The sequence below is a fragment of the Bombus terrestris genome, chromosome 14, assembly GCF_910591885.1.
Source record: "Bombus terrestris chromosome 14, iyBomTerr1.2, whole genome shotgun sequence".
NCBI classification, from domain to species: domain Eukaryota; kingdom Metazoa; phylum Arthropoda; class Insecta; order Hymenoptera; family Apidae; genus Bombus; species Bombus terrestris.
Genome location: NC_063282.1, coordinates 2,886,257 through 2,911,669, shown reverse-complemented (window position 1 = coordinate 2,911,669; position 25,413 = coordinate 2,886,257). Strand labels below are relative to the sequence as shown.

The 25,413-nt window shown below is 35.2% G+C and overlaps 3 protein-coding genes across 13 annotated transcripts; all 3 read left to right on the top strand.

The window, feature by feature from the left end:
• The first annotated feature begins 1,596 nt into the window (after positions 1-1,596).
• On the top strand, positions 1,597-11,264 carry LOC100648799 (facilitated trehalose transporter Tret1). 6 transcript variants are annotated; one of them, XM_048411639.1, is made up of 4 exons: positions 1,597-2,241; positions 2,415-3,009; positions 7,462-7,576; positions 8,187-11,264. In XM_048411639.1, exons 2-4 carry the CDS (start codon positions 3,004-3,006, stop codon positions 10,268-10,270), a joined length of 2,205 nt encoding a protein of 734 aa, XP_048267596.1. In that variant the 5' UTR covers positions 1,597-2,241; positions 2,415-3,003; the 3' UTR covers positions 10,271-11,264. The 6 variants fall into 6 exon arrangements, with proteins under 6 accessions (XP_048267596.1, XP_012171457.2, XP_003400550.2 ...); XM_012316067.3 differs by lacking the exon at positions 1,597-2,241 and having other exon boundaries at positions 2,336-3,009; XM_003400502.4 differs by lacking the exons at positions 1,597-2,241; positions 2,415-3,009 and adding an exon at positions 4,157-4,451.
• Positions 11,265-12,284: 1,020 nt separating this feature from the next.
• LOC100649711 (sugar transporter ERD6-like 6) lies at positions 12,285-19,095 on the top strand. 5 transcript variants are annotated; one of them, XM_012316073.3, is made up of 5 exons: positions 12,285-12,577; positions 12,706-13,429; positions 14,417-14,531; positions 15,151-15,968; positions 16,257-19,095. In XM_012316073.3, exons 2-5 carry the CDS (start codon positions 13,412-13,414, stop codon positions 17,292-17,294), a joined length of 1,989 nt encoding a protein of 662 aa, XP_012171463.1. In that variant the 5' UTR covers positions 12,285-12,577; positions 12,706-13,411; the 3' UTR covers positions 17,295-19,095. The 5 variants fall into 5 exon arrangements, with proteins under 5 accessions (XP_012171463.1, XP_048268170.1, XP_012171459.2 ...); XM_048412213.1 differs by having other exon boundaries at positions 15,151-16,040; XM_012316069.3 differs by having other exon boundaries at positions 12,287-12,577; positions 15,151-19,095.
• Positions 19,096-19,361: 266 nt separating this feature from the next.
• Positions 19,362-25,259, top strand: LOC100644978 (facilitated trehalose transporter Tret1-like). Of its 2 annotated transcripts, XM_048412214.1 has the most exons (4): positions 19,362-19,605; positions 19,734-20,457; positions 21,445-21,559; positions 22,179-25,259. In XM_048412214.1, the coding sequence occupies exons 2-4, from the start codon at positions 20,440-20,442 to the stop codon at positions 24,260-24,262; spliced, it is 2,217 nt and encodes a 738-aa protein (XP_048268171.1). In that variant the 5' UTR covers positions 19,362-19,605; positions 19,734-20,439; the 3' UTR covers positions 24,263-25,259. The 2 variants fall into 2 exon arrangements, with proteins under 2 accessions (XP_048268171.1, XP_048268172.1); XM_048412215.1 differs by lacking the exons at positions 19,362-19,605; positions 19,734-20,457 and adding an exon at positions 20,987-21,187.
• Positions 25,260-25,413: the final 154 nt, after the last annotated feature.

The window sequence follows — 25,413 nt, the reverse complement described above, 5'->3', positions numbered from 1 at the left end:
CTCGAAAATGGCACAAATTATGTACACGTGCCGAAGCTTGTAAATTTCAGTTACTGGTAGATTTTACGACTACGCTATACTTTCCAGGCAGGTATACTACGAGTAGGTAGACTAATTAACAACAATTCTTGCCTGAACTAAACCGTTCTGTGCTTCATCGAATAGTATAAATGCAGAGATTGGTCAAAACGAAGCGGAATAAATTCACTGTGAGTAAATGTTTTACAAAGATAATTGACAAACTGTAATTGTATGAAATTTTGTGTGAAGTTTCGTACCAAATCGTATTCGGGGAACTTCTTACTTATATTCCATATATTGTCATACCTTAAGAACAATATCTTGATCTTCGCGTTTCCTGGTTAATTTTTCCAACTATTTCGATGAAGTTTCAATTAAAGGGGGGGCTAAGGTTAATTCGTACAAAAATAAGACATGTCTTTGTGAATTATTTGTGACGACACAATTAAAATCTCTTTATTAGAACCAATAGTACATTAAAGTACGACATTCGAAGAATATTGTATAAAACTTTCACAAAGAAATATTAAAAAATACGGCAATGGCAGCAATTATTCGAACGTGTCTCGGAAAAAAGGTAAAAGTGCGGTACCCCTGATAACTTGATAGAACACTTTGAAGGGAAAATTAGCCGCAAATTTTCGCAAAATCGTTCCAAAAAAGTGAAAAATTGAAATTTCGAAAAACCCTCCCAGCGTTACCTGGGGAAAACTGTTACCTAACGAATGAACTTTGATTTTTTGATCTCACATGATCCAGCACCAAGTTATCAGGGGTACAGCACTTTTACCTTTTTTCCGAGACACGTCCGAATAATTGCTGCCATTGCCGTATTTTTTAATATTTCTCCGTGAAAATTTTATACAATATTCTTCGAATGTCACACTTTAATGTACTATTGATTTTAATAAAGAGACGTTAACTGTGTCGTCACAAATAATTCACAAAGACATGCCTTATTTTTGTACGAATTAACCTTAGCCTACCCTTAAAAGGCAGAATTCTTTCTCACATTTTTCATATTACTAATTTAATTTAGCTATCGAATCCTAGAATAAAAAAATATACGACACGAGCGGTGTTCATCAACTATAGTTCACCAAAATTACAAAAGAAACAATAACTTCGGCGCTTACCTCATATAGCAAATGTTTTCTTAACCCTTAACTGCTCCCGTAGAGTCATGCAACGCGTCAGACATTACAGACACTGTCACAATCTCCAATTTGTACCAAGGCGTATGAGCTAACTATTATACATAGTCCGTATATTGAAATCAGAATTTTTTACTGAACAATCGCAGAGCTGTGATTCGAAATTTTGATACGAATAGAAAACGCATAGCAGACAGTTAATTTGCATTTCGCTGTACCAATTGAGATGTAATCTGAATCGTTTAGCGATGTTTGCTGAACGTGTGATTAGAGTTAGGCTGTCAGGCTTTAATGTGTACCGGCTCTGCAATTAACGATAATCCGATTAAGGCCAATTGGGCACGAGCGCTTGTTCTCGCTCCAATAAAGCTGATTACGAACAGTAGAATAAATAGTTACAGTCGTCAGCGGGAAACGCAAGTTTCGCGAACACCTTAAACTTAAAACGTACGGATTTGTTTTCCTCTGACGAAAAAATCGAGTCGCGTGGTTCGCAGTGTTGGAAAATTTAAAACTGGTGTTATCAATGTGGTTATTTTACTGGGCTGAATATAGAATGGATTTTCAAATGGATTTAGAATTGTACGAAGTGTTAGAGAAATTGAATCTAAGATCGGAATTAGGTTTATAGTTTATTCATCGAGAAGAGCGAGAAACGTTCAATAAACATAGATTTTACAATCGATCCTTTCGATGCTATATTAAATCTTACTTCGTTGTAAAGCAGCACGATATTTAAATTCAACATCTGCTATTTAATTTTTGAAATTCTATATATTATAATATCGAAAACTTTATCGAACCTATTCCTATTTTCGCACGTGTCAGTATATTCGATAGGAAAAATCGATAAAATCATGTAAATACATTTAGTAAAAAAGAAGTGTATGAAGATTTGAAAGTATGCACTTCTTTACATACGTAAATAAAAGATTTCTTTCCAATTTTCACCGCTCTGTCGATAAAGAAATGATATTATCGGTGACGGATGATGATACCGATAACAGATAAAGAAGATTTTGTTCCATAATTAGACGATCGATGAACAACATCGTGCTAAGTATCAGTACGTAAATTTATTTGCAGAATTGCGACTATGTTTGTTAATAACATAATGGAATTGCTAATAACATAATAGTTCAGATATTGTATTTTCTACAATTTGATATTATAAATTTAGTTATGTATTTCATTTTTCAATGTAAATTAATATAATATTAATCTAATTTACGTAAACAGAAGATCAATCATGGAACAGCTGTGATACGTATATTAACAAAATTAAATCATACGTTGAGAAGTGGAAAGCCTGCTGTCTTCAAAAATATTATTCACTTGTCTTAAAACTGTACGTCTCTACAACATAAAACTACAAGTTGAACTAGATATTTTGCCTTTAGAAACAATGGTTGGTAAAAATAGCTTTACTTATCAGAATTAAACCGCGCAAAAGATAAGGTTATATCATTCGAGAAAATAGCACGTTCTTTAATTGTAACATCGGTAATTCATACGTGAAAGTGAAAATTAACTTTCGACTTATAAAACACGTGATTACGTACAATGTAATATAAAAGAAGATTGGAATAAAAGTGAAGTTAACGATGATACATGATAATAAATAACGTATCAAACTCTGATATATACGATATGATCGTAAGATATAATCTTATGCAGTTTCATTGCACGCAAGATGTCACGTGAAATAGTAATTTGACAAAACACATTGCTAACTGGAATTGTTACTGCTAAAATTATTGGTGACAGTGATAGCAGTAAATCAAGAGTAAATCAGTAAAAGCCACATTGTTTTCAAGCGCTTTCTATTATGCAAGTAAGTACATACTCTTCGTGTGTATCTTATTTTAATCTAATCTATTTAAAAGTCCACGTATGTAACACGCGCAAACCTCTTCAAACTTTTCATTTATGAACAAACGATTTCGTATATTTTACGATTGTTTCGACAATGCGTTCACGATACATCGTGAACGTAAATATAAGACTGCGAAAGATATTGTTAATATTTTTATTACTATTATTATTAGCATCTATTATTATTATTATTATTATTATATAGTACAGATACGATTCGTTATTTTATGCGAAAAATACGATAGAAGGAAAATATTGTACGACCGAGACAAAAGAGAACCTTTCTTTACTTCAAACTAAACAAAAAAATGCTATACGTATACATTGATACATTGCTGAACGATGAAGGGATCGAGAAGAAGAGACTTTTTGGTTGCCTAAATGTAAAATAATAACACGATAACGATATTATAAGAACTGATGGCTCGATTAAGAGCTCTTGTAATCTTCGCATAGTATCTAAGTGGCATTTTGTTCGTAGGATATATAGGTATACGTATGTTTGTATTGGCAAAGTAAAGCGATCGTCATATCGCGACAGTGGTTTGACAAACTCATCGACTCGGGTTTACTATCATTAACCAATGACACTATACACAAATTTCCAACCGCATTACGATTATAGTTATTTTCCTAAATGGTAAAGTATCGTATGTTTTTCAAGACGCTGGTTCATCGGTAAGAGAACGTGAAATACAGGAAAATTGAATCAATTGCACGACATAATACAAAAATAAAACTCATCTCTCTAAAATACAGTTTCTAATTGAAATTTCTCTCGTATTCCTACTATCCTCGTTTCCCTATCCATTAAGGATTAAACATTGTGCTTTGAAACATTCAAACATCGTATCATCAGGAGAATGTCTAAACTTATTACTGGGATATCTCCCCGTTCGTTGCATGTATCAGCGATACGAAGTAGCAATTAATAGCAGTCGCTAGATAAGCACCAGGCAATTAGTAATGACCGCAACACATTTCCCAACGTAACACCAAATACCGAAACATTACGGTCCCAGAAAGTTTACATCCTTTTCATCCGACGAACACATCGTCTGAGTTAACGAGAGACAACTTCGGTGACTGAGGTATTTATAAACGTGATTCGTAGTGGGAGAACGAGTGGTAACGTAACATTGGCAAGTCAGGTAAAAGTGGAAAAGCAAAGAAAACAGAGTTAGTGGAGAATGCACATCGCTATCATTCGCGTGTTTATTACGATTTATTAACGACTGCCACGGAAGCATGTGCGATTGTATGACGAGTGAAATGAGCAGTAGCCGAATTAACGAGTCGGTCAACATTAATTATGTACCTATATCGTGAAAACGACTCGGTACATTATGGTCTGTTTTGTGAGAGATTGAAAGTGCCATGACAGGAACTACGGATGTATTTGTGAGTATAAATGAATACACGTTTCTATTTGGTCGTTGGCTCTTGCTTTTTCACGTGAAATCGTTATTTTGCGGTTTGATTAGGTTATGTTATCGAGCACGAGGCTGCGCGCGAATACAAAGCGCGTGCGTGTATGCGTTTACATGCTGTACACGGCGAGCATGTGAAATGTTACCGGTCGCCAACTTACACATCTGTTTTATAATTTATTATGCATCGCTATGTATAACCGTGTATTGCTAAGTATAATCTTGTGTTTCTATGTATAAACGTGCATTATTATGTACAACCAAGTATTACGATGCGTAGTGCATCATATCGCGTAATTGTTCCTTTCTTTTTTCTTTTTTAAATTCATTTGTTATTTCGCCAGTGATTCGTTTTGTGGTGTATATACAACAGATTGTTATTCGAATGATTAATCGTATCAAAGCTGTTATTGCGTATTTTCAACATCCCAGTAATAGACCGACCTGCTTTGATATAATGTAACCGAGTGTAGTACATTCGATACTAGGATTAAATTTCATTAGGCAAACAGAACGTAGACGATTTAAATGCGGCGTGTAATTAATTACGTGTACGTTTTCGTTCATTTAAATTTATCGAAGCTTTGATTTTGTCGGAATATAATAATTGAAAAGAAAAGGAAAAAAACTCTTCCCAAAGTACGCACGACTGGAGACCCACAATGTAACTTTTTGCGCAAATATAAATTAAACGAGAAAAAAAATTATCACTTTTTAAATAACTGGTGTTTTGCTACAGTTATATTAATAAGATACTCGAAATATGGCTGATACTTAAACCATTTTAACACATACGAATAAGTCCGCGCGTACTACGCGTATCCATAAAAGCTATGCCCATAAACATGACGCCCACAAAAGTTACGTTCATAAAAATTGCGTACACGCACCGTGATTATCACCCAAGTAATAAAAACGCAATTTTTAAACACTTGCAATCGAAACGATGTCAGACGTGCTCACGTCTGATTGAATTTTAATTACACGCGTACATGTGTGTAAGTACGTGAGTGAATTAGCTGATTCCATGAATCAGTTTTCTATTTCAGTTGCATTTGACACTTACCGCTTTGCGTCGTGAGCCTGAACGCAATCTTATTCGATATAATTGGAGCAAGTGTACCAGGAATCGAGCAATACTGTACACATTCGCAGAAATTATAGATACGATGTAAGTGTACTCAGTGTACGGAGATGCAGATGCAAGGAGGGAAAATGATTTCTGCGAAGCGTTTCCTTACTGAGGAAATTTCAAACGAAAAAGTCTTACGACGCGTGACAGATCGTAGAGAATACGACAGTTTCAGTAGGAAACGTCGAAATAGAGCGAAAGCAAAGGGAAAAAGAATTGCCGCGATAAAGGAAGCTATACTTCAAGAAATTAAAGATAATTCAGATGCTGGATTATGATCGCAACGTAGCCGATGCAGCAACATGGAACAAAAATAACTAATAGTCGAAGCTGTGCAATTATTTTTGCTAATTTTAATTTTTATATTATAAGAAATATTTATCATATAATAGTTGGCATTCGATTGTTCTAACATTTTAATTATGATATTTTATAGATAGAATAAGCAAAAAATATTATTGTTCCTACGTTAGAATATTGAAAATTGATCCGTTACGTTTAATCATGTAACAAGGGGAATTAGAAGTGTTTATGTATTGAAATAATGTCGACAGTATGTAAAGGGGAAGTATCCAGTATGGTTGTGGCAATCGCGTAAATCGTACAAATCAATACAAAATAAGTAAATCGCGAGATTCATTGTAAAGATTTCTTACTGTTGTTCTCTTTTTGCGATAGATAATTACCAATGATCTTTCGTGCAGTTTTTAAATAATTATATGTGAACTGGATTCTACAAATTGAAATATTGAAAATCTATCGTGATTATATTATTGCGTGAAAGTACTTATTTCTGACAACATGTCCCAGCGTAGGATGGTAAGCATTTAATATGATTACATGATAAATATTTTTGAAATAAACAGCTAGAAATTAAATATCGCAGAATAACAAATCCTAAATTCCAATTCTACGAGAATATAAAAAAATAGCGTCTGTTTGAGATACCTATTTTCAGCGAATTTGAGTATTATTCTTTTATTTCCAAATAGAGATAGGAATCCATAGCTATTAGTATTTATTTCGAATCTACATTGTATCGAACGTTCTTCAAGATTTATGAAACTATTGCAAGTATTATCAAAACTTCAAAGTTTTGATTCCTACGCCTCGATTTAAAGTTTTGGCAAATAATGAAATGTATTAACATATCTTGTTGATAATACCAAAGGACCGTCTGAACCTTCGAATATGATTCGATATTTAAAAGTCCCAATAATCTTAAATCTCTGACCTTGTGTTTTAATCGATCGTGATCATTTAAAGTTTTGAATCTTTCATCCTGATTTCAACTGTCACGACCCACCAAAACATAAAGTTCAAAGCATAAAACTGTTACGTCTTATAAATATCGAATCATATTCGAAGGTTCAAACGGTTCTTCGGTATTATCTATACGACATGTTCACATATTTAATTATTTACAAAAGATATTTAAGAAACATATAAAAACCGTTCAAATGATCATTGATTTGGAGGACAATCGACAGAAATGATTTTAGAAGAAAGTTTTCAAAAGCACAAATTACCATTAGGAAACGTCAGGCAAGAACTCAAGTATGTCTTCTATCTATAATAAGGTCAAATAACATCAAGCATATTTTACTGCTGTTGATAGAAATACCATAAATTGTATTTGTATTAAGATAGGAAAAAAAAAATTTGTCAATTCCTTTGAAAGAATATTAATATTTAAATATTTATTATTAATATTAATATAATAATTATATTAATATTATTAATATATTTTCCGTGGTTTGGAATCTATATTCGCTTAGAAGTTTGATTAGACTATCTAATTAGAAAAGAATTATGATTTCTATTCTTAACGAAGGTATCTGTTTTCCAGGTACCCAGGGGATTGCCTGAGGGCAGTGGTTTAAATCCTGTCGGTTTATCACAGCGAGAAAAAGCTCGTAGGCGGTACAACTCACAATGCCGGCAATGGTTAGCATGTATTTCCGGTTAGTTTTCACTCTTAATATTACGTGAGGTATTTATCTGTAATTTTAATACGCAGAATGCAATTTCCTTTCCCCCTTCGAATTGATGTTTCATAGTGGTGTTCGTGAATTATTGTTCATTTCTAATGAATTACGTACTATCGCTTAAAGTTACATTTCTATTTCATCCTACATTATAATAAATTTAACATTTCGATTCTAATATTCATCGCACTGATTCTTTATTATATCATAAATCACGTGCGGACTTTTATATATTTATCAGAAACTTGAAAGCGAAAAAATGTACATTATTACACATTAATACACTTTGACTTATCGCAAGTCTCTAACAAATTTTACTTCGTGTACTATTTTACTTAATGCACATAATGTGTATGGATGAACGGATTAATAATAAAATAGTTAAGAAATGAAACTAGTGGAAAGCATTCGAGCTAACATCGCGAAGAGTCCAATTACTTATAGCCTGCGGTATGTATTTATTATAAATATATTAATAGTATATATTAAAAATATAAATTTGTATAAATATATACAATGTAATTATAAAACAGCCGCACTACAATTAACATATGCTATATATAGCATTACCTGTTTCTCATTTCAGCTACGCTAACCATGGTCATAGTCGGTACAGTCTACGGATGGACAACGACTTCACTTGTCCATCTAACATCTGGGACCACTGACATGCCGCTAACGTTAACACACGACGAATCTTCATGGATCGTTTCTGTGACAGTACTTGGTTCAATGTTCGGTTCACTTGTGGGTGCCCAGTTGGCCGATCGCAGCGGTCGTAAATACTGCCTCCTTTTATGCTGCACAATTTTCACCTTAGGCTGGTTCATCATCTACGTAACAACTTCCGTGCCAATGCTATACCTTGCTCGGGTGATTCTCGGTATAGGCGTTGGCATTGCCTACACGATAAATCCCATGTACGTGTCAGAAGTCGCCGACACCAGTATCAGAGGCGCCCTAGGTACTCTAATCGCAGTGAACGTATTTACTGGGTCATTGCTTACCTGCATCCTAGGACTCTGGCTGACGTATGAGTCACTCCTGGTAGTTCTTGTAATAATATCCTTTATATCCTTCTTGTCGAACACGTGTTATCCCGAAACTCCGTATTTCTTGATGAGAAAAGGTCGAAAGAAGCAAGCATTGAAGTCGATAATATATTACAAAGGCATGCTAGATCCTCACGAAATGAAAAGGGAACTACGTGCTCTACGACCACGAATCAGATGCAAATTACAACCGCAAGCCAAAAGCGATTTACCCTCACAATCCAGAAACAATTTGCCCCCACAATCCAGAAGCGATTCCCTCTCACAATCCACAAGCGATATCACCTTATCATCCAGAAGCTATTTCACCTCACAATCCGGAAGTGGATTTCCCTCACTATCCTTACGCGAAGTACAACCAGACCCCATATGGGAAGTAGTAGATACAGAAACCATGTCCGATTTACACTTACCATTCCGTAGCGATTCACACTCACGATCCATATCCGTAATACACTCAGAAGTGTGCGAAGTACACCTGCAACGCACAGGTCAATTATGCTTACAACCGTCACACGACTCGTTCGAATTACCCCTACAACAATCGCGCCACTCACACGAGTTAAACCTACAACCCTCGCGCGAGTTTCACCCACAATCCACAAGCGAATTACACCTACCATCCACAAACGAAGTACACCCACCATTCACAAGCGAAGTACCTCCACCATCTACAAGCGAAATACAGCCAGGACCCAGAAGCGAAATACAACCAGAACCCACAAGCGAAATATACCCACGAACCAGAGGCGAATTACACTCACGATCCAGAGGCGATTTACCCTCACAATCCAGTGTGCATTTCCCCTCACCATGCAGAAACGAATTACGCAAACAATCCAGTGTGGATTCACGCGGTACGATCGGGTCCAATGAGTCATACGTAGATGTAACTAAACAAACCTGGTTAACTAAGCTGCGAGTAATACTACAAGGAAACAACAGGAAAGCTCTGTTTATCATGCTTGGCTTGATCATGGCACAGCAACTTAGCGGAAACTTCGTCACTATGCAGTATCTGGAGGTGTTGTTTAGCAAAACAACGATCGGTATTAAACCAAACGTAGCGACTATTATAGTTCTGGCTGTCGGCCTTATATCTGGCGGTTTATCCACCTTAACAGTGGAATCTCTTGGAAGAAGAACACTTTTGATTGTGTCTACGCTTGGGTCGTGTTTTACATTGATTATTCTAGCAACTTATCTTTTGTTAGTTCAACATAAGTTTGACGTTTCCCTCGTCTCTACACTTCCCGTTATCGACCTAATTATATATCAAATAATGTATCAAATTGGTTTAGGTACTTTACCCAATGTTCTTCTATGCGAGTTCTTTCCTACGGAACTAAAAGGCTTTGTTGGTGCCATCGTTGTGATTTTTGATGGCATAATTGGTTTTACCGTGTCGAAATTGTATCAAGTGATTACCGATAACGTAGGATCGTATTCGATTTACTTTATCTTCGCGACATCATGCTGTTTGGCATTTCTAATGGTGTTCATATGGGTACCGGAAACGAAAGGAAAAACATATCACGAGATTGAAGCGCTCCTAGTTGGTAAAAATTTGAATTCTTTGAATGAAAAAGTTAGACGCTATAAAATGGATCGTACATAAATGGATTCGTACATTTTGATTGGACAAATTGCACCGTACGTCTGTGACACGGTGTCCACTTACTTGGAATATTTTATTTCCCATTTCTATTAGTATAACGATAAAGATGTACAATTTAGTTACGTAGTGTTGTTCGTTTATGCGTGTAATTTTAGAAATGTGTCTAACAAAGGCGATTGTCATTTACAAACATATGTATCGTATAAATTGACTTGCATTGAACTTAGAGGAATACATGTTCTCAAACTAAACTTTTTATCCATTTCATAACACGAACAATGTAACAATATCAATTTAACTCGAGATAATTGAACAACAGTTTGCAAAAGTAAGAAAAGTAATATATTAAAGAATGACATGGTGACATAATACTGACAAGAACAATTTTTTATACCTCAGATGCTATCTATGCTGTTATTTTTTTGCAATATGTAACATATGTATATCACATATACACATGTTAATATTGTTACGACAAACAGCAAGTATGGTGAAAAAGTCAGTATTTATGTTAAAAATAATGTAATATAATTAACATAACACATTGTTAATAAGTACTTATATTACATTGTGCTTGACGCGGATAAGCATATCTGTATACATATCGAATACATATGTGTAAGACACGTTCTTTTCGGCGGTATATTCTAGTTATTACTGAAAAATATTTGAATAGGTTAGTTCGAGGATTATAGTAATTACTGTATCATAACACAGTGATAAATATCTAGCCTTGTCTAGCAGAAATTCTATCGAACTGTCGAACGTCATTTTCGGTAAATTACGGCTATAATAATAGTGTTCACTTCAGAAATTTATAATATTTCCCACTTTTAATATACGATAATTTACGCGAAAAATTAAATAGCGATAATTTTATAAAGCTTTGTCTATCAATAATTATGTATGTATTGTATATCTTTTAAACAAATATTTTATTAAAAAGCTACAAGAAAAATGGATTTACTATCTATAAATAAAATCACAAACAAGATTTTGAATGTTCTATTTCATTTAAGTTTTATTCCAGACGACTTTATTACAGACATTCCTAGTGGAAATTAATTAAAGGAGTCCGAATGAAGATGAGTCAACTGTAATACCAAATACTGCTAAGGTCTTAACCTTACGTCATGCTAAATGGATAATGTCGAGAACGATATTAAAATGGTAAGAAAACTACCGAGTTCACTGGGTAGAGTACTCTGAATAGGGACCCCCTACTCTTCCACGGTAACAACATCTCTCTTTTTTCCCAAAATATTACTGATTTTGTATAAAAGAATTCGAACAAATTCATTTTGCCATTCATTTGCAAAATATTATCTCTATGAACGTTATGGAAAACAAACAACAAAAGCAGCTTTGAGAACGACCGAAGCGGAAGTTCGAAACTGAAAGTAAAGATCGAGATAAACCTAAAATGAAATTACATTTATATTATAATTATCTGTGACATGGTAATTCGTATATGTATCGATATTTCAGACATTCACTATTTTAAAAGCGCGACTAGACGTGACATTATATGGGGCTATTTCGCGTGTTCTGAAACACAGCTATCGAAAAATATCAGTGCTTTTAATGCTCTCTACAATTCATAACGTTGCGTCGCGACGATTGTAATTATCTGAAAGGATACTCGCTAAATTTCTACTATGTGATCGTTTGAATGTGCTCCGTTTTGCATACTTGGAATTTAATTGTGAAAATTTATAAATGGTTATACGTTATTCCGATGGATTGCAACATTTAAAAATCTAAAAAATTAAAATAATAAATTAATTATCCTGATAATTAATCTAATACAATACCATCAATTCCTAACTTTTAAATCAATGATTTAAATATATGATCACATGGCATGGTCGCTCGCGCGTATTCCGGGTGCATGCGGGTAAACGTGCACTATATAGCTCTTTCAATTAGTAAGTCGCCCCAAGGACACGTCTGTGACTGCGCGATGTTTGCGCGGAATCGCAGGAGTTGTCGACGCGCCGGTGATGCTTTCGAATCTGTTGGGGATTCAGTTGTCGATCTGCAGTCCTGTCCGATTGGTACTTGGATACGCGGATAGGGACCTGGAATTTCACGTCCTCCGGAATTCTGTTCGACTGTCACGGGGGTGGACGCCACTCGTTCAGTTGGGGCCGTGCATTCGTAATTCTGTTCAGCGATCCCTCCCCGGCAGGCCCATGGTTAAGTAGAGTCAGAACTCGACATTCTGGCCAATAGGTTGAATGCCGAGATTGGTGTGTAATGTTAAATAACCCATGGGTGGATTTCGCGCGTAGTCACCTCCTTGTGGTAAGATTTCGTAATTGGCATCGTTTTCCAAAAATTAATCAGTTGATTAATCTGATACCAAGCCAACAACTACGCTACAATCCGGTTTATATCTCCAAAAGCCACTAAGAGAATTTTGCATGATCTAGATTGGACTGCACAGTGGGACACCGTGGAGCATCGATGGATATCGTTGGACATCACGAAAATTTCAGTAGCAAACGTCGATACAGAGGGAAAGCAACGAGAAAAAAAATATTGCCGCGATAAAGGAAACTATGCTTCAAGAAATTAAAGATAATTCAAATGCTGAATTATAATTGCAATGTAGCCGATGTCGCAACATGGAACAAATCAACTAATAGTCGAAGCTGTGCAATTATATTTGCTCATTTTAATTTATCTATTATAAGAAATATATATCATATAGTAGTTGGTATTCGATTATTTTATCACTAAAATTAGGATATTTCCTAGACAGAATAAGTACAAAAATATTATTGTTTCTATGTCAGAATATTTAAAATGAATTCGTTACATTTAAACATGTAACAAGGAGAATTAGAAGTGTTTATGTATTGAAATAATGTCGACTGTATGTAAAGGGGAAGTAGTCCCAGAAGTAGCCAGTATGGTTGTGGCAGTCGTGTAAATCGAACAGATAATTACGAAATCTGCAAATCGCGAGATTCAGTGTAAGGATTTCTTTCAATTGTTCTCTCTTTGCCATAGATAATTACCAATGACCTTTCGTGCAGTTTTTAAATAATTATGTTTGAACTGGGTTCTACGAATTGAATTATTGAAAATCTATCGTGATTATATTATTGCGTGAAAGTACTTATTTCTGGCAGCATGTCCCAGCGTTCAACGGTAAGCATTTAATATGATTATATGATAAATATTTTTGAAATAAAGGGCTAGAAATTACATATCGCACAGTAACAAACCCTAAATTCTAATTCAACGAGAGTATAAAAAAAGCGTTTGTTTGAGATACCTATTTTCAGCGAATTCAACTGTTATTTTTTATTTCCAAATAGAGATACGAATCCATAGCAATTAGTATTAATTTCGAATCTACAATTGTATCGAAGGTTTTTCAAGATCTATGGATCTTGCAAGCATTATCAAAACAGTTTTAATAATCGACACTTCGATTTAAAGTTTTGGCAAATAATGAAATGTATTAACATATCGTAACAATAATACCAAAGAACCGCTTGAACCTTCGAATATGATTCGATATTTAAAAATCACAATAATCTTAAATCTTTGACCTTGTGTCTTAATCGATAGTGATCATTTAAAGTTTTGAATCTTTCACCCTGATTTAAACGGTCACGACCCATCAAAACATACAGTTCAAAGCATAAAACTGTTACGTCTTATAAATATCGAATCATATTCGAAGGTTCAAACGGTGCTTCGGTATTATCTATACGACATGTTCATATATTTCATTATTTACAAAAGATATTTAAGAAACATATAAAAACGGTTCAAATGATCATTGATTTGGAGGACGATCAGAGGAAATGATTTTAGGAGAAAGTTTTCAAAAGCATAAATAACCATTAGAAAACGTTAAGCAAAAACTCAAGTACGTCTTCTATCTATAATAAGGTCAACTAACATCAAGCATATTTTACTGCTGTTGATAGAAATACCATAAATTGTATTTGTATTAAGATAGGAGGAAGAAAATTTGTCAATTCCTTTGAAAGAATATTAATATTCAAATACTTATTAATATATTTTCCGTGGTTTGGAATTTATATTAGCTTAAAAGTTTGATTAGACTATCTAATTAGAAAAGAATTATGATTTCTATTCTTAACGAAGGTATCTGTTTTCCAGATTCGCAGGAGATCGTTTGAGAGCGAAAATATATATTCTGCCCCATCATCGGTGGTAAGAGAATCTCCTATTCCCATCGACCCAGTATGGCGGCAATGCTTAGCAGCTGGTATTGGTTAGTTTTCACTTTTGATATTACGTCAAGTATTTATCTGTAATTTTAATACGCAGAATGCAATTTCCTTTCTTCCCTCGAATTGATGTTTCACAGTGATGTTCCTGAATTATTTCTCACTTCTAATGACTTACGTACCATCGTGTAAAGTTGCACTGCTATTCTTCCCTTCATTACGATAAATTCAACATTTCGATTCTGATATTCATAGCACTGATTCCTTATTATATCATAAATCGAGTGCTAACTTTTATATATTTATGAGAAATCTGAGAGCGATACAATGTACATTATTACACATTAATACACCTTGACTAATCGCAAGTCTCTAACAAATTTTACATCATGTATAATAGTATTTTACTTAATTGCACATAATGTGTTTGGATTAACAGATTAATAATAAAATAGTTAAGAAATAAAACTGCTAGTGGAAAGCATTCGAGCTAACATCGCGAAGAGTCCAATTTCTTATAGCCTGCGGTATGTACTTATTATAAATATATTAATAGTATATATTAAAAATATAAATTTGTATAAATATATACAATGTAATTATAAAACAGCCGCATTACAATTAACATATGCTATATATAGCATTACCTGTTTCTCATTTCAGCTACGCTAACCATGGTCATAGTCGGTACAGTCTACGGATGGACAAAGACTTCACTTGACCATCTAACATCTGGGACCACTGACATGCCGCTAACGTTAACACACGACGAATATTCATGGATCGTTTCTTTGACAGTACCTGGTTCGATAATCGGTTCACTTGTGGGTGCCCTGTTGGCCGATCGCTGCGGTCGTAAATGTTGCCTCCTTTTATGCTGTACAATTTTCACCTTAGGCTGGTTCATCATCTACTATGCAACTACGGTGTCAAGTCTATACCTTGCTCGGGTGATTCACGGTATAGGCGTTGGTATTGCCTACACGATAAATCCCATGTTCGTGTCAGAAATCGCCGACATCCACATCAGAGGCGTACTAGGTTCTCTAATCTCAGTGAACGTATATGCCGGGTCGATGTTAACCTGCGTCCTAGGAGTCTGGCTGACGTATGAGTCACTCCTGTTGGTTCTTGCAATAGGATCCTTTATATGCATCTTGCTGAACACATATTATCCTGAAACTCCATATTTCTTGGTGACAAAAGGTAAAATGAAGCAAGCAGACAAGTCGATAGCATATTACAAAGGCATCGTAGATCCCCAAATAGCGGATATCGAACTACGTACTCTACGCGCACAAGCCAGATATGACTTTTACCCACAATCCAGGTATGCATTACAAGAACAATCCAGTAGTGCTTTACAGTCAGAATCCGTGTTCACAGTACACTCAGAATTCATAAGGGAAGAACACCCGCAACCCACAGGTGAAGTACGCTTACAACCCTCGCGCGAATTACACTCTCAATCCACAAGCGAAATACACCGGCCATCCACAAGCGAAATACACCGGCCATCCACAAGCGAAATACACCGGCCATCCACAAGCGAAATATACCGACCATCCACAAGCGAAATACACCTAGAACCCACAAGCGAGATGTACCGACAATCCACAAGCCAGGTACAGCCAGAACCCAGAAGCGAAATGCAAGAACCATCCACAAGTCAAATACATCGACCATCTACAAGCCAAACGTACCGACCATCCTTAATTGAAGTGCACCGACCACCTACAAGCCAAATATACCGACCACCTACAAGCCAAATACACCGGCCATCCACAAGCGAAATACACCGGCCATCCACAAGCGAAATACACCGACCTTCCTTAAGCGAAGCGCTCCGGTCATCCACAAGCGAAATACACCGGCCATCCACAAGCGAAATACACCGATCTTCCTTAAGCGAAGCGCTCCGGTCATCCACAAGCGAAATACACCCGGAACCCACAAGCGAAATACACGCACCAACGAGAAGCCAATTACACTTACGATCCACAAGGAATTTGACCACACAAGCCTCTGTACGTTCACGAGGATCGACGGACATACATGAGACAGATATGGATGAAAGTAAATATTCCTCTTTAACCAAGCTGGAATTAATACTACAACGAAGCAGCCGGAAAGCTTTGCTTATCATGCTTGGCTTGACTATGATACAACATCTTACCGGAAACCCCAAGGCTACGCAGTATCTGGAGACGTTGCTTAGCCAAAAAAGTATCGTTATCCATCCATACGGAGCGACGTTGGTCCAGATTGTCTGCCTTATATCTGGCGCTTTTACCCTCTCAACAGTGGAATTCGTTGGAAGAAGAAGACTTCTGTTTCTGTCTACGACTGGGTCGTGTCTTACATTGCTGATTCTAGAAGTTTATCAATTGTTAGCTGAACATAAGTATGACGAATCCGACGTCTCTGCTCTTCCAGTTGTCGACTTAATTATAAATCAAATAGTGTTTCAAATTGGTTTAGGCACGATACCCAATGTTCTCCTATGCGAGTTATTTCCTACGAAAATAACGGGGGTTGTTGCTGCCATCATTCTGATTTTCAATTGTATAGTTGGTTTTATCATGCCGAAACTGTATAAAGTGATGACCGATGATATAGGATTGGAGTTGAATTACCATATCATCGTGCTATCATGCTTCTTTGCATTTATGTTGGTAGAATTATGGATACCGGAAACAAAAGGAAAAACATTTCAGGAGATTGAAGCGCTTCTACTTGGTAGAAAGTTGAATTCTTCGAGAGTAGAAGTTAGATCCGATGATGAAATGGATACTCATAATATATGACAGGAGAAATTGCATCGTACACCCGTGGCATGGTGTTTACTTACTCAGAATAGTTTATTTCTTATTTTTACTAGTATAACGATAAAGATCTACAATTTTATTACGATATGCAATTTTTGTAGTAACGTAGTTTTCTTCGTTTGTACGTGTAATTTTAGATATGTGTCTACTAAAGGTAATGGAGATTTACAAACATATGTATCGTATAAACTGACTTGCATTGAACTGAGAGGAATACATGTTCTCAAACTAAACTTTTTATCCATTTCATAACTCGACAATGCAACAATATCAATTAAGTCGAGATAATTGAACAACAGTTTGCAAAAGTATGAAAAGTAATATATTAAAGAATGACAAGGTAACATAATACTGACAAGAACAATTTTTTATATCTCAGCTGCTATCTATACCATTATTTTTTGTTTCCAATATATAACATATGTGTATCACATATACACATGTTAATATTGTTAAGGTAAACAACATGTATGTTGAAAAAGTCAGTATTTATGTTAAAAATAATGTAATATAATTAATATAACACATTGCTAATAAGTACATATGTTGCAATGTGTTTGTCAATGATAAGCATATGTCTTTACATATATAAAAATATATGTGTAAGACACGGATTTTTCGGTGTTATATTATAATTATTACTGAAAAATATTTGAATATGTTAGTTCGAATATTATTGTAATTACTGTACCATAATACAGTAATAAATATCTAGCCTTGTCTAGCAGAAATTCTATCAAACTGTTGAATGTTATATTCGGTAAATTACGACTATAATAATAGTGTTCACTTCAGAAATTTATAATATTTCCTACTTTTAAAACACTATAATTATTAAATAGCGAAAATTTAAATATCGATAATTTTATAAAGCCGTGTCTATTAACAATTATGTATTTATTGCATATATTTAAAACAAATATTTTATTAAAAAGCTACAAGAAACATGGATTTACTATCTATATATAAAGGCACAAACAAGATTTTAAATGTTCTATTTTAAGTTTTATTCCAGACGACTTTATTACAGATACCCCTAGTGAAAATTAATTAAAGGAGTCCGAATGAAGATGAGTCAACTGTAATACCAAATACTGCTAACGTCCTAAACCTACGTCATGCTAAATCAGTAACGTCGAGAACAATATAAATATGGTAAGAAAACCACCAAGTTTACTCGGTAAAGCACTCTGAATAGCGACCTTCTCTTCCACGGTACCATCGCCCCTCCACTTTACCAATGTAATACTAATTTTGTATAAAAGAATTCGGACAAATTTTTTTCCCCATTCATTTGCAAAATATTAGTTCTTTGATCGTTATGGAAAACAAACAACAAAAACAGCTGTAAGAAGGACCGAAGCGTAAATTTACAACTGAATGTAAAGTTCTAGTTAAATCAAAAACTAAATCGCATTAATATTATAATTCTCTGTGAGATGGTAATTCGTACATGTATCGATATTTCAAACATTCACTATAATAAAAACGCGACTAGATGTGACATTGTATGGGACTCTGTCGCGTGTTCTGAAACGCAACTATCGAAAAATATCAGTGCTTTTAATGTTCTCTACAATTAATAACGTTGCGTCGCGACGAATGTAATTATCTGAAAAGTGTACTCGCTATATTTCCATTATGTGATCGTTTGAATGTGCTATGTTTTATATACTTGGAATTTAATTGTGAAAATTTATAAATGGTTATACATTATTCCGATGGATTGCAACATTTAAAAATCTAAAAAATTAAAATAATAAATTAATTATTCTGATAATTAATCTAATACAATACCATCAATTCCTAACTTTTAAATCAATGATTTAAATATATGATCACATGGCATGGTCGCTCGCGCGTATTCCGGGTGCATGCAGGTAAACGTGCACTGCATAGCTTTTTCAATTTGTAAGTCGCCCCAAGGACACGCCTGTGACTGCTCGATGTTTGCGCGGAATCGCAGGAGTTGTCGACGCGCCGGTGATGCTTTCGAATCTGTTGGGGATTCAGTTGTCGATCTGCAGTCCTGTCCGATTGGTACTTGGATACGCGGATAGGGACCTGCAATTTCACGTCCTCCGGAATTCTGTTCGACTGTCACGGGGGTGGACGCCACTCGTTCAGTTGGGGCCGTGCATTCGTAATTCTGTTCAGCGATCCCTCCCCGGCAGGCCCATGGTTAAGTAGAGTCAGAACTCGACATTCTGGCCAATAGGTTGAATGCCGAGATTGGTGTGTAATGTTAAATAACCCATGGGTGGATTTCGCGCGTAGTCACCTCCTTGTGGTAAGATTTCGTAATTGGCATCGTTTTCCAAAAATTAATCAGTTGATTAATCTGATACCAAGCCAACAACTACGCTACAATCCGGTTTATATCTCCAAAAGCCACTAAGAGAATTTTGCATGATCTAGATTGGACTGCACAGTGGGACACCGTGGAGCATCGATGGATATCGTTGGACATCACGAAAATTTCAGTAGCAAACGTCGATACAGAGGGAAAGCAACGAGAAAAAAAATATTGCCGCGATAAAGGAAACTATGCTTCAAGAAATTAAAGATAATTCAAATGCTGAATTATAATTGCAATGTAGCCGATGTCGCAACATGGAACAAATCAACTAATAGTCGAAGCTGTGCAATTATATTTGCTCATTTTAATTTATCTATTATAAGAAATATATATCATATAGTAGTTGGTATTCGATTATTTTATCACTAAAATTAGGATATTTCCTAGACAGAATAAGTACAAAAATATTATTGTTTCTATGTCAGAATATTTAAAATGAATTCGTTACATTTAAACATGTAACAAGGAGAATTAGAAGTGTTTATGTATTGAAATAATGTCGACTGTATGTAAAGGGGAAGTAGTCCCAGAAGTAGCCAGTATGGTTGTGGCAGTCGTGTAAATCGAACAGATAATTACGAAATCTGCAAATCGCGAGATTCAGTGTAAGGATTTCTTTCAATTGTTCTCTCTTTGCCATAGATAATTACCAATGACCTTTCGTGCAGTTTTTAAATAATTATGTTTGAACTGGGTTCTACGAATTGAATTATTGAAAATCTATCGTGATTATATTATTGCGTGAAAGTACTTATTTCTGGCAGCATGTCCCAGCGTTCAACGGTAAGCATTTAATATGATTATATGATAAATATTTTTGAAATAAAGGGCTAGAAATTAAATATCGCACAGTAACAAACCCTAAATTCTAATTCAACGAGAGTATAAAAAAAGCGTTTGTTTGAGATACCTATTTTCAGCGAATTCAACTGTTATTTTTTATTTCCAAATAGAGATACGAATCCATAGCAATTAGTATTAATTTCGAATCTACAATTGTATCGAAGGTTTTTCAAGATCTATGGATCTTGCAAGCATTATCAAAACAGTTTTAATAATCGACACTTCGATTTAAAGTTTTGGCAAATAATGAAATGTATTAACATATCGTAACAATAATACCAAAGAACCGCCTGAACCTTCGAATATGATTCGATATTTAAAAATCACAATAATCTTAAATCTATGACCTTGTGTCTTAATCGATAGTGATCATTTAAAGTTTTGAATCTTTCACCCTGATTTAAACGGTCACGACCCATCAAAACATACAGTTCAAAGCATAAAACTGTTACGTCTTATAAATATCGAATCATATTCGAAGGTTCAAACGGTGCTTCGGTATTATCTATACGACATGTTCATATATTTCATTATTTACAAAAGATATTTAAGAAACATATAAAAACGGTTCAAATGATCATTGATTTGGAGGACGATCAGAGGAAATGGTTTTAGGAGAAAGTTTTCAAAAGCATAAATAACCATTAGAAAACGTTAAGCAAAAACTCAAGTACGTCTTCTATCTATAATAAGGTCAACTAACATCAAGCATATTTTACTGCTGTTGATAGAAATACCATAAATTGTATTTGTATTAAGATAGGAGGAAGAAAATTTGTCAATTCCTTTGAATGAATATTTATATTTAAATACTTATTAATATATTTTCCGTGGTTTGGAATTTATATTAGCTTAAAAGTTTGATTAGACTATCTAATTAGAAAAGAATTATGATTTCAATTCTTAACGAAGGTATCTGTTTTCCAGATTCGCAGGAGATCGTTTGAGAGCGAAAATATATATTCTGCCCCATCATCGGTGGTAAGAGAATCTCCTATTCCCATCGCCCCAGAATGGCGGCAATGCTTAGCAGCTGGTATTGGTTAGTTTTCACTTTTGATATTACGTCAAGTATTTATCTGTAATTTTAATACGCAGAATGCAATTTCCTTTCTTCCCTCGAATTGATGTTTCACAGTGATGTTCCTGAATTATTTCTCACTTCTAATGACTTACGTACCATCGTGTAAAGTTGCACTGCTATTCTTCCCTTCATTACGATAAATTCAACATTTCGATTCTGATATTCATAGCACTGATTCCTTATTATATCATAAATCGAGTGCTAACTTTTATATATTTATGAGAAATCTGAGAGCGATACAATGTATATTATTACTCATTATTACACCTTGACTAATCGCAAGTCTCTAATAAATTTTACTTCATGTATAATAGTATTTTACTTAATTGCACATAATGTGCATGGATTAACAGATTAATAATAAAATAGTTAAGAAATGAAATTACTAGTGGAAAACATTCGAGCTAACGTCGCGAAGAGTCCAATTACTTATAGCCTGCGGTATGTATTTATTATAAATATATTAATAGTATGTATTAAAAATATAAATTTGCGTAAATATACGCAGTGTTATTATAAAACAAGGGCACCACAATTAAAATATGCTATATATAGCATTACCTGTTTCTCATTCCAGCAACCCTAACCATGGTCGTAGTCGGTGCAATCAACGGATGGACGACGACTTCTCTTCACCAACTAATGTCTAACACCCACGACGTGCCGCTAAAGTTAAAAGACGACGAATATTCATGGATCGTTTCTTTGACAGTACCTGGTTCGATAATCGGTTCACTTGTGGGTGCCCTGTTGGTCGATCGCTGCGGTCGTAAATATTGTCTCCTTTTATGCTGCACAATTTTCACCTTAGGCTGGTTCATCATCTACTATGCAACTACGGTGTCAAGTCTATACCTTGCTCGGGTGATTCACGGTATAGGCGTTGGTATTGCCTACACGATAAATCCCATGTTCGTGTCAGAAATCGCCGACATCCACATCAGAGGCTTACTAGGTTCTCTAATCTCAGTGAACGTATGTGTCGGGTCGATGTTAACCTGCGTCCTAGGATTCTGGCTGACGTATGAGTCACTCCTGTTGGTTCTTGCAATAGGATCCTTTATATGCATCTTGCTGAACACATATTATCCTGAAACTCCATATTTCTTGGTGACAAAAGGTAAAATGAAGCAAGCAGACAAGTCGATAGCATATTACAAAGGCATCGTAGATCCCCAAATAGCGGATATCGAACTACGTACTCTACGCGCACAAGCCAGATATGACTTTTACCCACAATCCAGTTACGCATTACAAGAACAATCCAGTAGTGATTTACAGTCAGAACCCGTGTTCACAGTACACTCAGAATTCATAAGGGAAGAACACCCGCAACCCACAGGTGAAGTACGCTTACAACACTCGCGCGACACTCTCGAATTACCCCTACAACCCTCGCGCGAATTACACTCTCAATCCACAAGCGAAATACACCGGCCATCCACAAGCGAAATACACCGGCCATCCACAAGCGAAACAGACCTACCATTCACAAGCAAAATACGCCGATCATCCACAAGCGAAATACACCGACCACCCACAACCAGAATACACCGATCATCCACGAGCGAAATACACCGGCCATCCACAAGCGAAATATACCGACCATCCACAAGCGCAATACACCTAGAACCCACAAGCGAGATGTACCGACAATCCACAAGCCAGGTACAGCCAGAACCCAGAAGCGAAATACCAGAACCATCCTCAAGTCAAATACATCGACCATCTACAAGCCAAACGTACCGATCATCCTTAATCAAAGCGCTCCGATCATCCACAAGCAAAGTACACCCGGAACCCACAAGCGAAATACACGCACCAACGAGAAGCGAATTACACTTACGATCCACAAGCAATTTGACCACACAAGCCTCTGTACGTTCACGAGGATCGACGGACATACATGAGGCAGATATGGATGAAAGTAAATATGCCTCTTTAACCAAGCTGGAATTAATACTACAACGAAGCAGCCGGAAAGCTTTGTTTATCATGCTTGGCTTGACTATGGTACAACATCTTACCGGTAACCCCAAGGCTACGCAGTATCTGGTGACGTTACTTAGCCAAAAAAGTATCGTTATCCATCCATACGGAGCGACGTTGTTGGTCCAGGCTATCTGCCTTATATCTGGCGCTTTTGCCATCTCAGTAGTGGAATTCGTTGGAAGAAGAAGACTTCTGCTTCTGTCTACGACTGGGTCGTGTCTTACATTGATAATTCTAGCAATTTATCTTTTGTTAGCTGAACATAAGTATGACGATTACGACGTCTCTGTTGTTCCAGTTACCGCCTTAATTATAAATCAAATAGTGTTTCAAATTGGTTTAGGCACGATACCCAATGTTCTCCTATGCGAGTTATTTCCTACGAAACTAACGGGGGTTGTTGCTGCCATCATTGTGATTTTCAATTGTATACTTGGTTTTATCATTCCGAAACTGTATCAAGTGATTACCAATAATATAGGATTGCATGCGAGTTACCAAATCATCGTGCTAACATGCCTCTTGGCATTTCTGATGGTAGAAATATGTATACCGGAAACAAAAGGAAAAACATTTCAGGAGATTGAAGCGCTTCTAGTTGGTATAAATTTGAATTCTTCGAGTGAAGAAGTTAGATCCGATGATGAAATGGATACTCATAGTATATGACAGGAGAAATTGCATCGTACACCCGTGGCATGGTGTTTACTTACTCAGAATAGTTTATTTCTTATTTTTACTAGTATAACGATAAAGATCTACAATTTTATTACGATATGCAATTTTTGTAGTAACGTAGCTTTCTTCGTTTGTACGTGTAATTTTAGATATGTGTCTACTAAAGGTAATGGAGATTTACAAACATATGTATCGTATAAATTGACCTGCACTGAACTTAGAGGAATACATGTTCTCAAACTAAACTTTTTATCCATTTCATAACACGAACAATGTAACAATATCAATTTAACTCGAGATAATTGAACAACAGTTTGCAAAAGTAAGAAAAGTAATATATTAAAGAATGACATGGTGACATAATACTGACAAGAACAATTTTTTATACCTCAGATGCTATCTATGCTGTTATTTGTTTGCAATATGTAACATATGTATATCACGTATACACATGTTAATATTGTTACGACAAACAGCAAGTATGCTGAAAAAGTCAGTATTTATGTTAAAAATAATGTAATATAATTAACATAACACATTGTTAATAAGTACTTATATTACATTGTGCTTGACGCGGATAAGCATATCTGTATACATATCGAATACATATGTGTAAGACACGGTCTTTTCGGCGATATATTATAGTTATTACTGAAAAATATTTGGATAGGTTAGTTCGAGTATTATAGTAATTACTGTACCATAACACAGTGATAAATATCTAGTCTGGTCTAGCAGGAATTCTATCAAACTGTCGAACGATATTTTCGGTAAATAATGGCTATAATAATAGTGTTCACTTCAGAAATTTATAATATTTCCCACTTTTAATATACGATAATTTACGCGAAAAATTAAATAGCGATAATTTTATAAAGCTTTGTCTATTAACAATTATGTATTTATTGTATATCTTTTAAACAAATATTTTATTAAAATGCTACAAGAAAAATGGATTTACTATCTATATATAAAAGCGCAAACAAGATTTTAAATGTTTTATTTTAAGTTTTATTCCAGACGAATTTATTACAGATACCCCTAGTGAAACTTTAATTTTTTTTTTTTTTTTTTGCGTGGGGAGGGGAAAATGCTATTACGCATGCCCAGTGACCCGCATCACTGGGTTATGTGGGAGTCGG

Bases quoted from the DNA above. Each gene is read 5' to 3' on its own strand.
- LOC100648799 (XM_003400502.4), top strand. From the start codon at position 4,428: ATGACAGGAACTACGGATGTATTT. The intron at 4,452-7,461 runs GTGAGTATAAAT...TCTGTTTTCCAG, and splicing joins CAGGAACTACGGATGTATTT to GTACCCAGGGGATTGCCTGA. The intron at 7,577-8,186 runs GTTAGTTTTCAC...TTCTCATTTCAG, and splicing joins ATGGTTAGCATGTATTTCCG to CTACGCTAACCATGGTCATA.
- LOC100649711 (XM_012316069.3), top strand. The intron at 14,532-15,150 runs GTTAGTTTTCAC...TTCTCATTTCAG, and splicing joins ATGCTTAGCAGCTGGTATTG to CTACGCTAACCATGGTCATA.
- LOC100644978 (XM_048412214.1), top strand. The intron at 21,560-22,178 runs GTTAGTTTTCAC...TTCTCATTCCAG, and splicing joins ATGCTTAGCAGCTGGTATTG to CAACCCTAACCATGGTCGTA.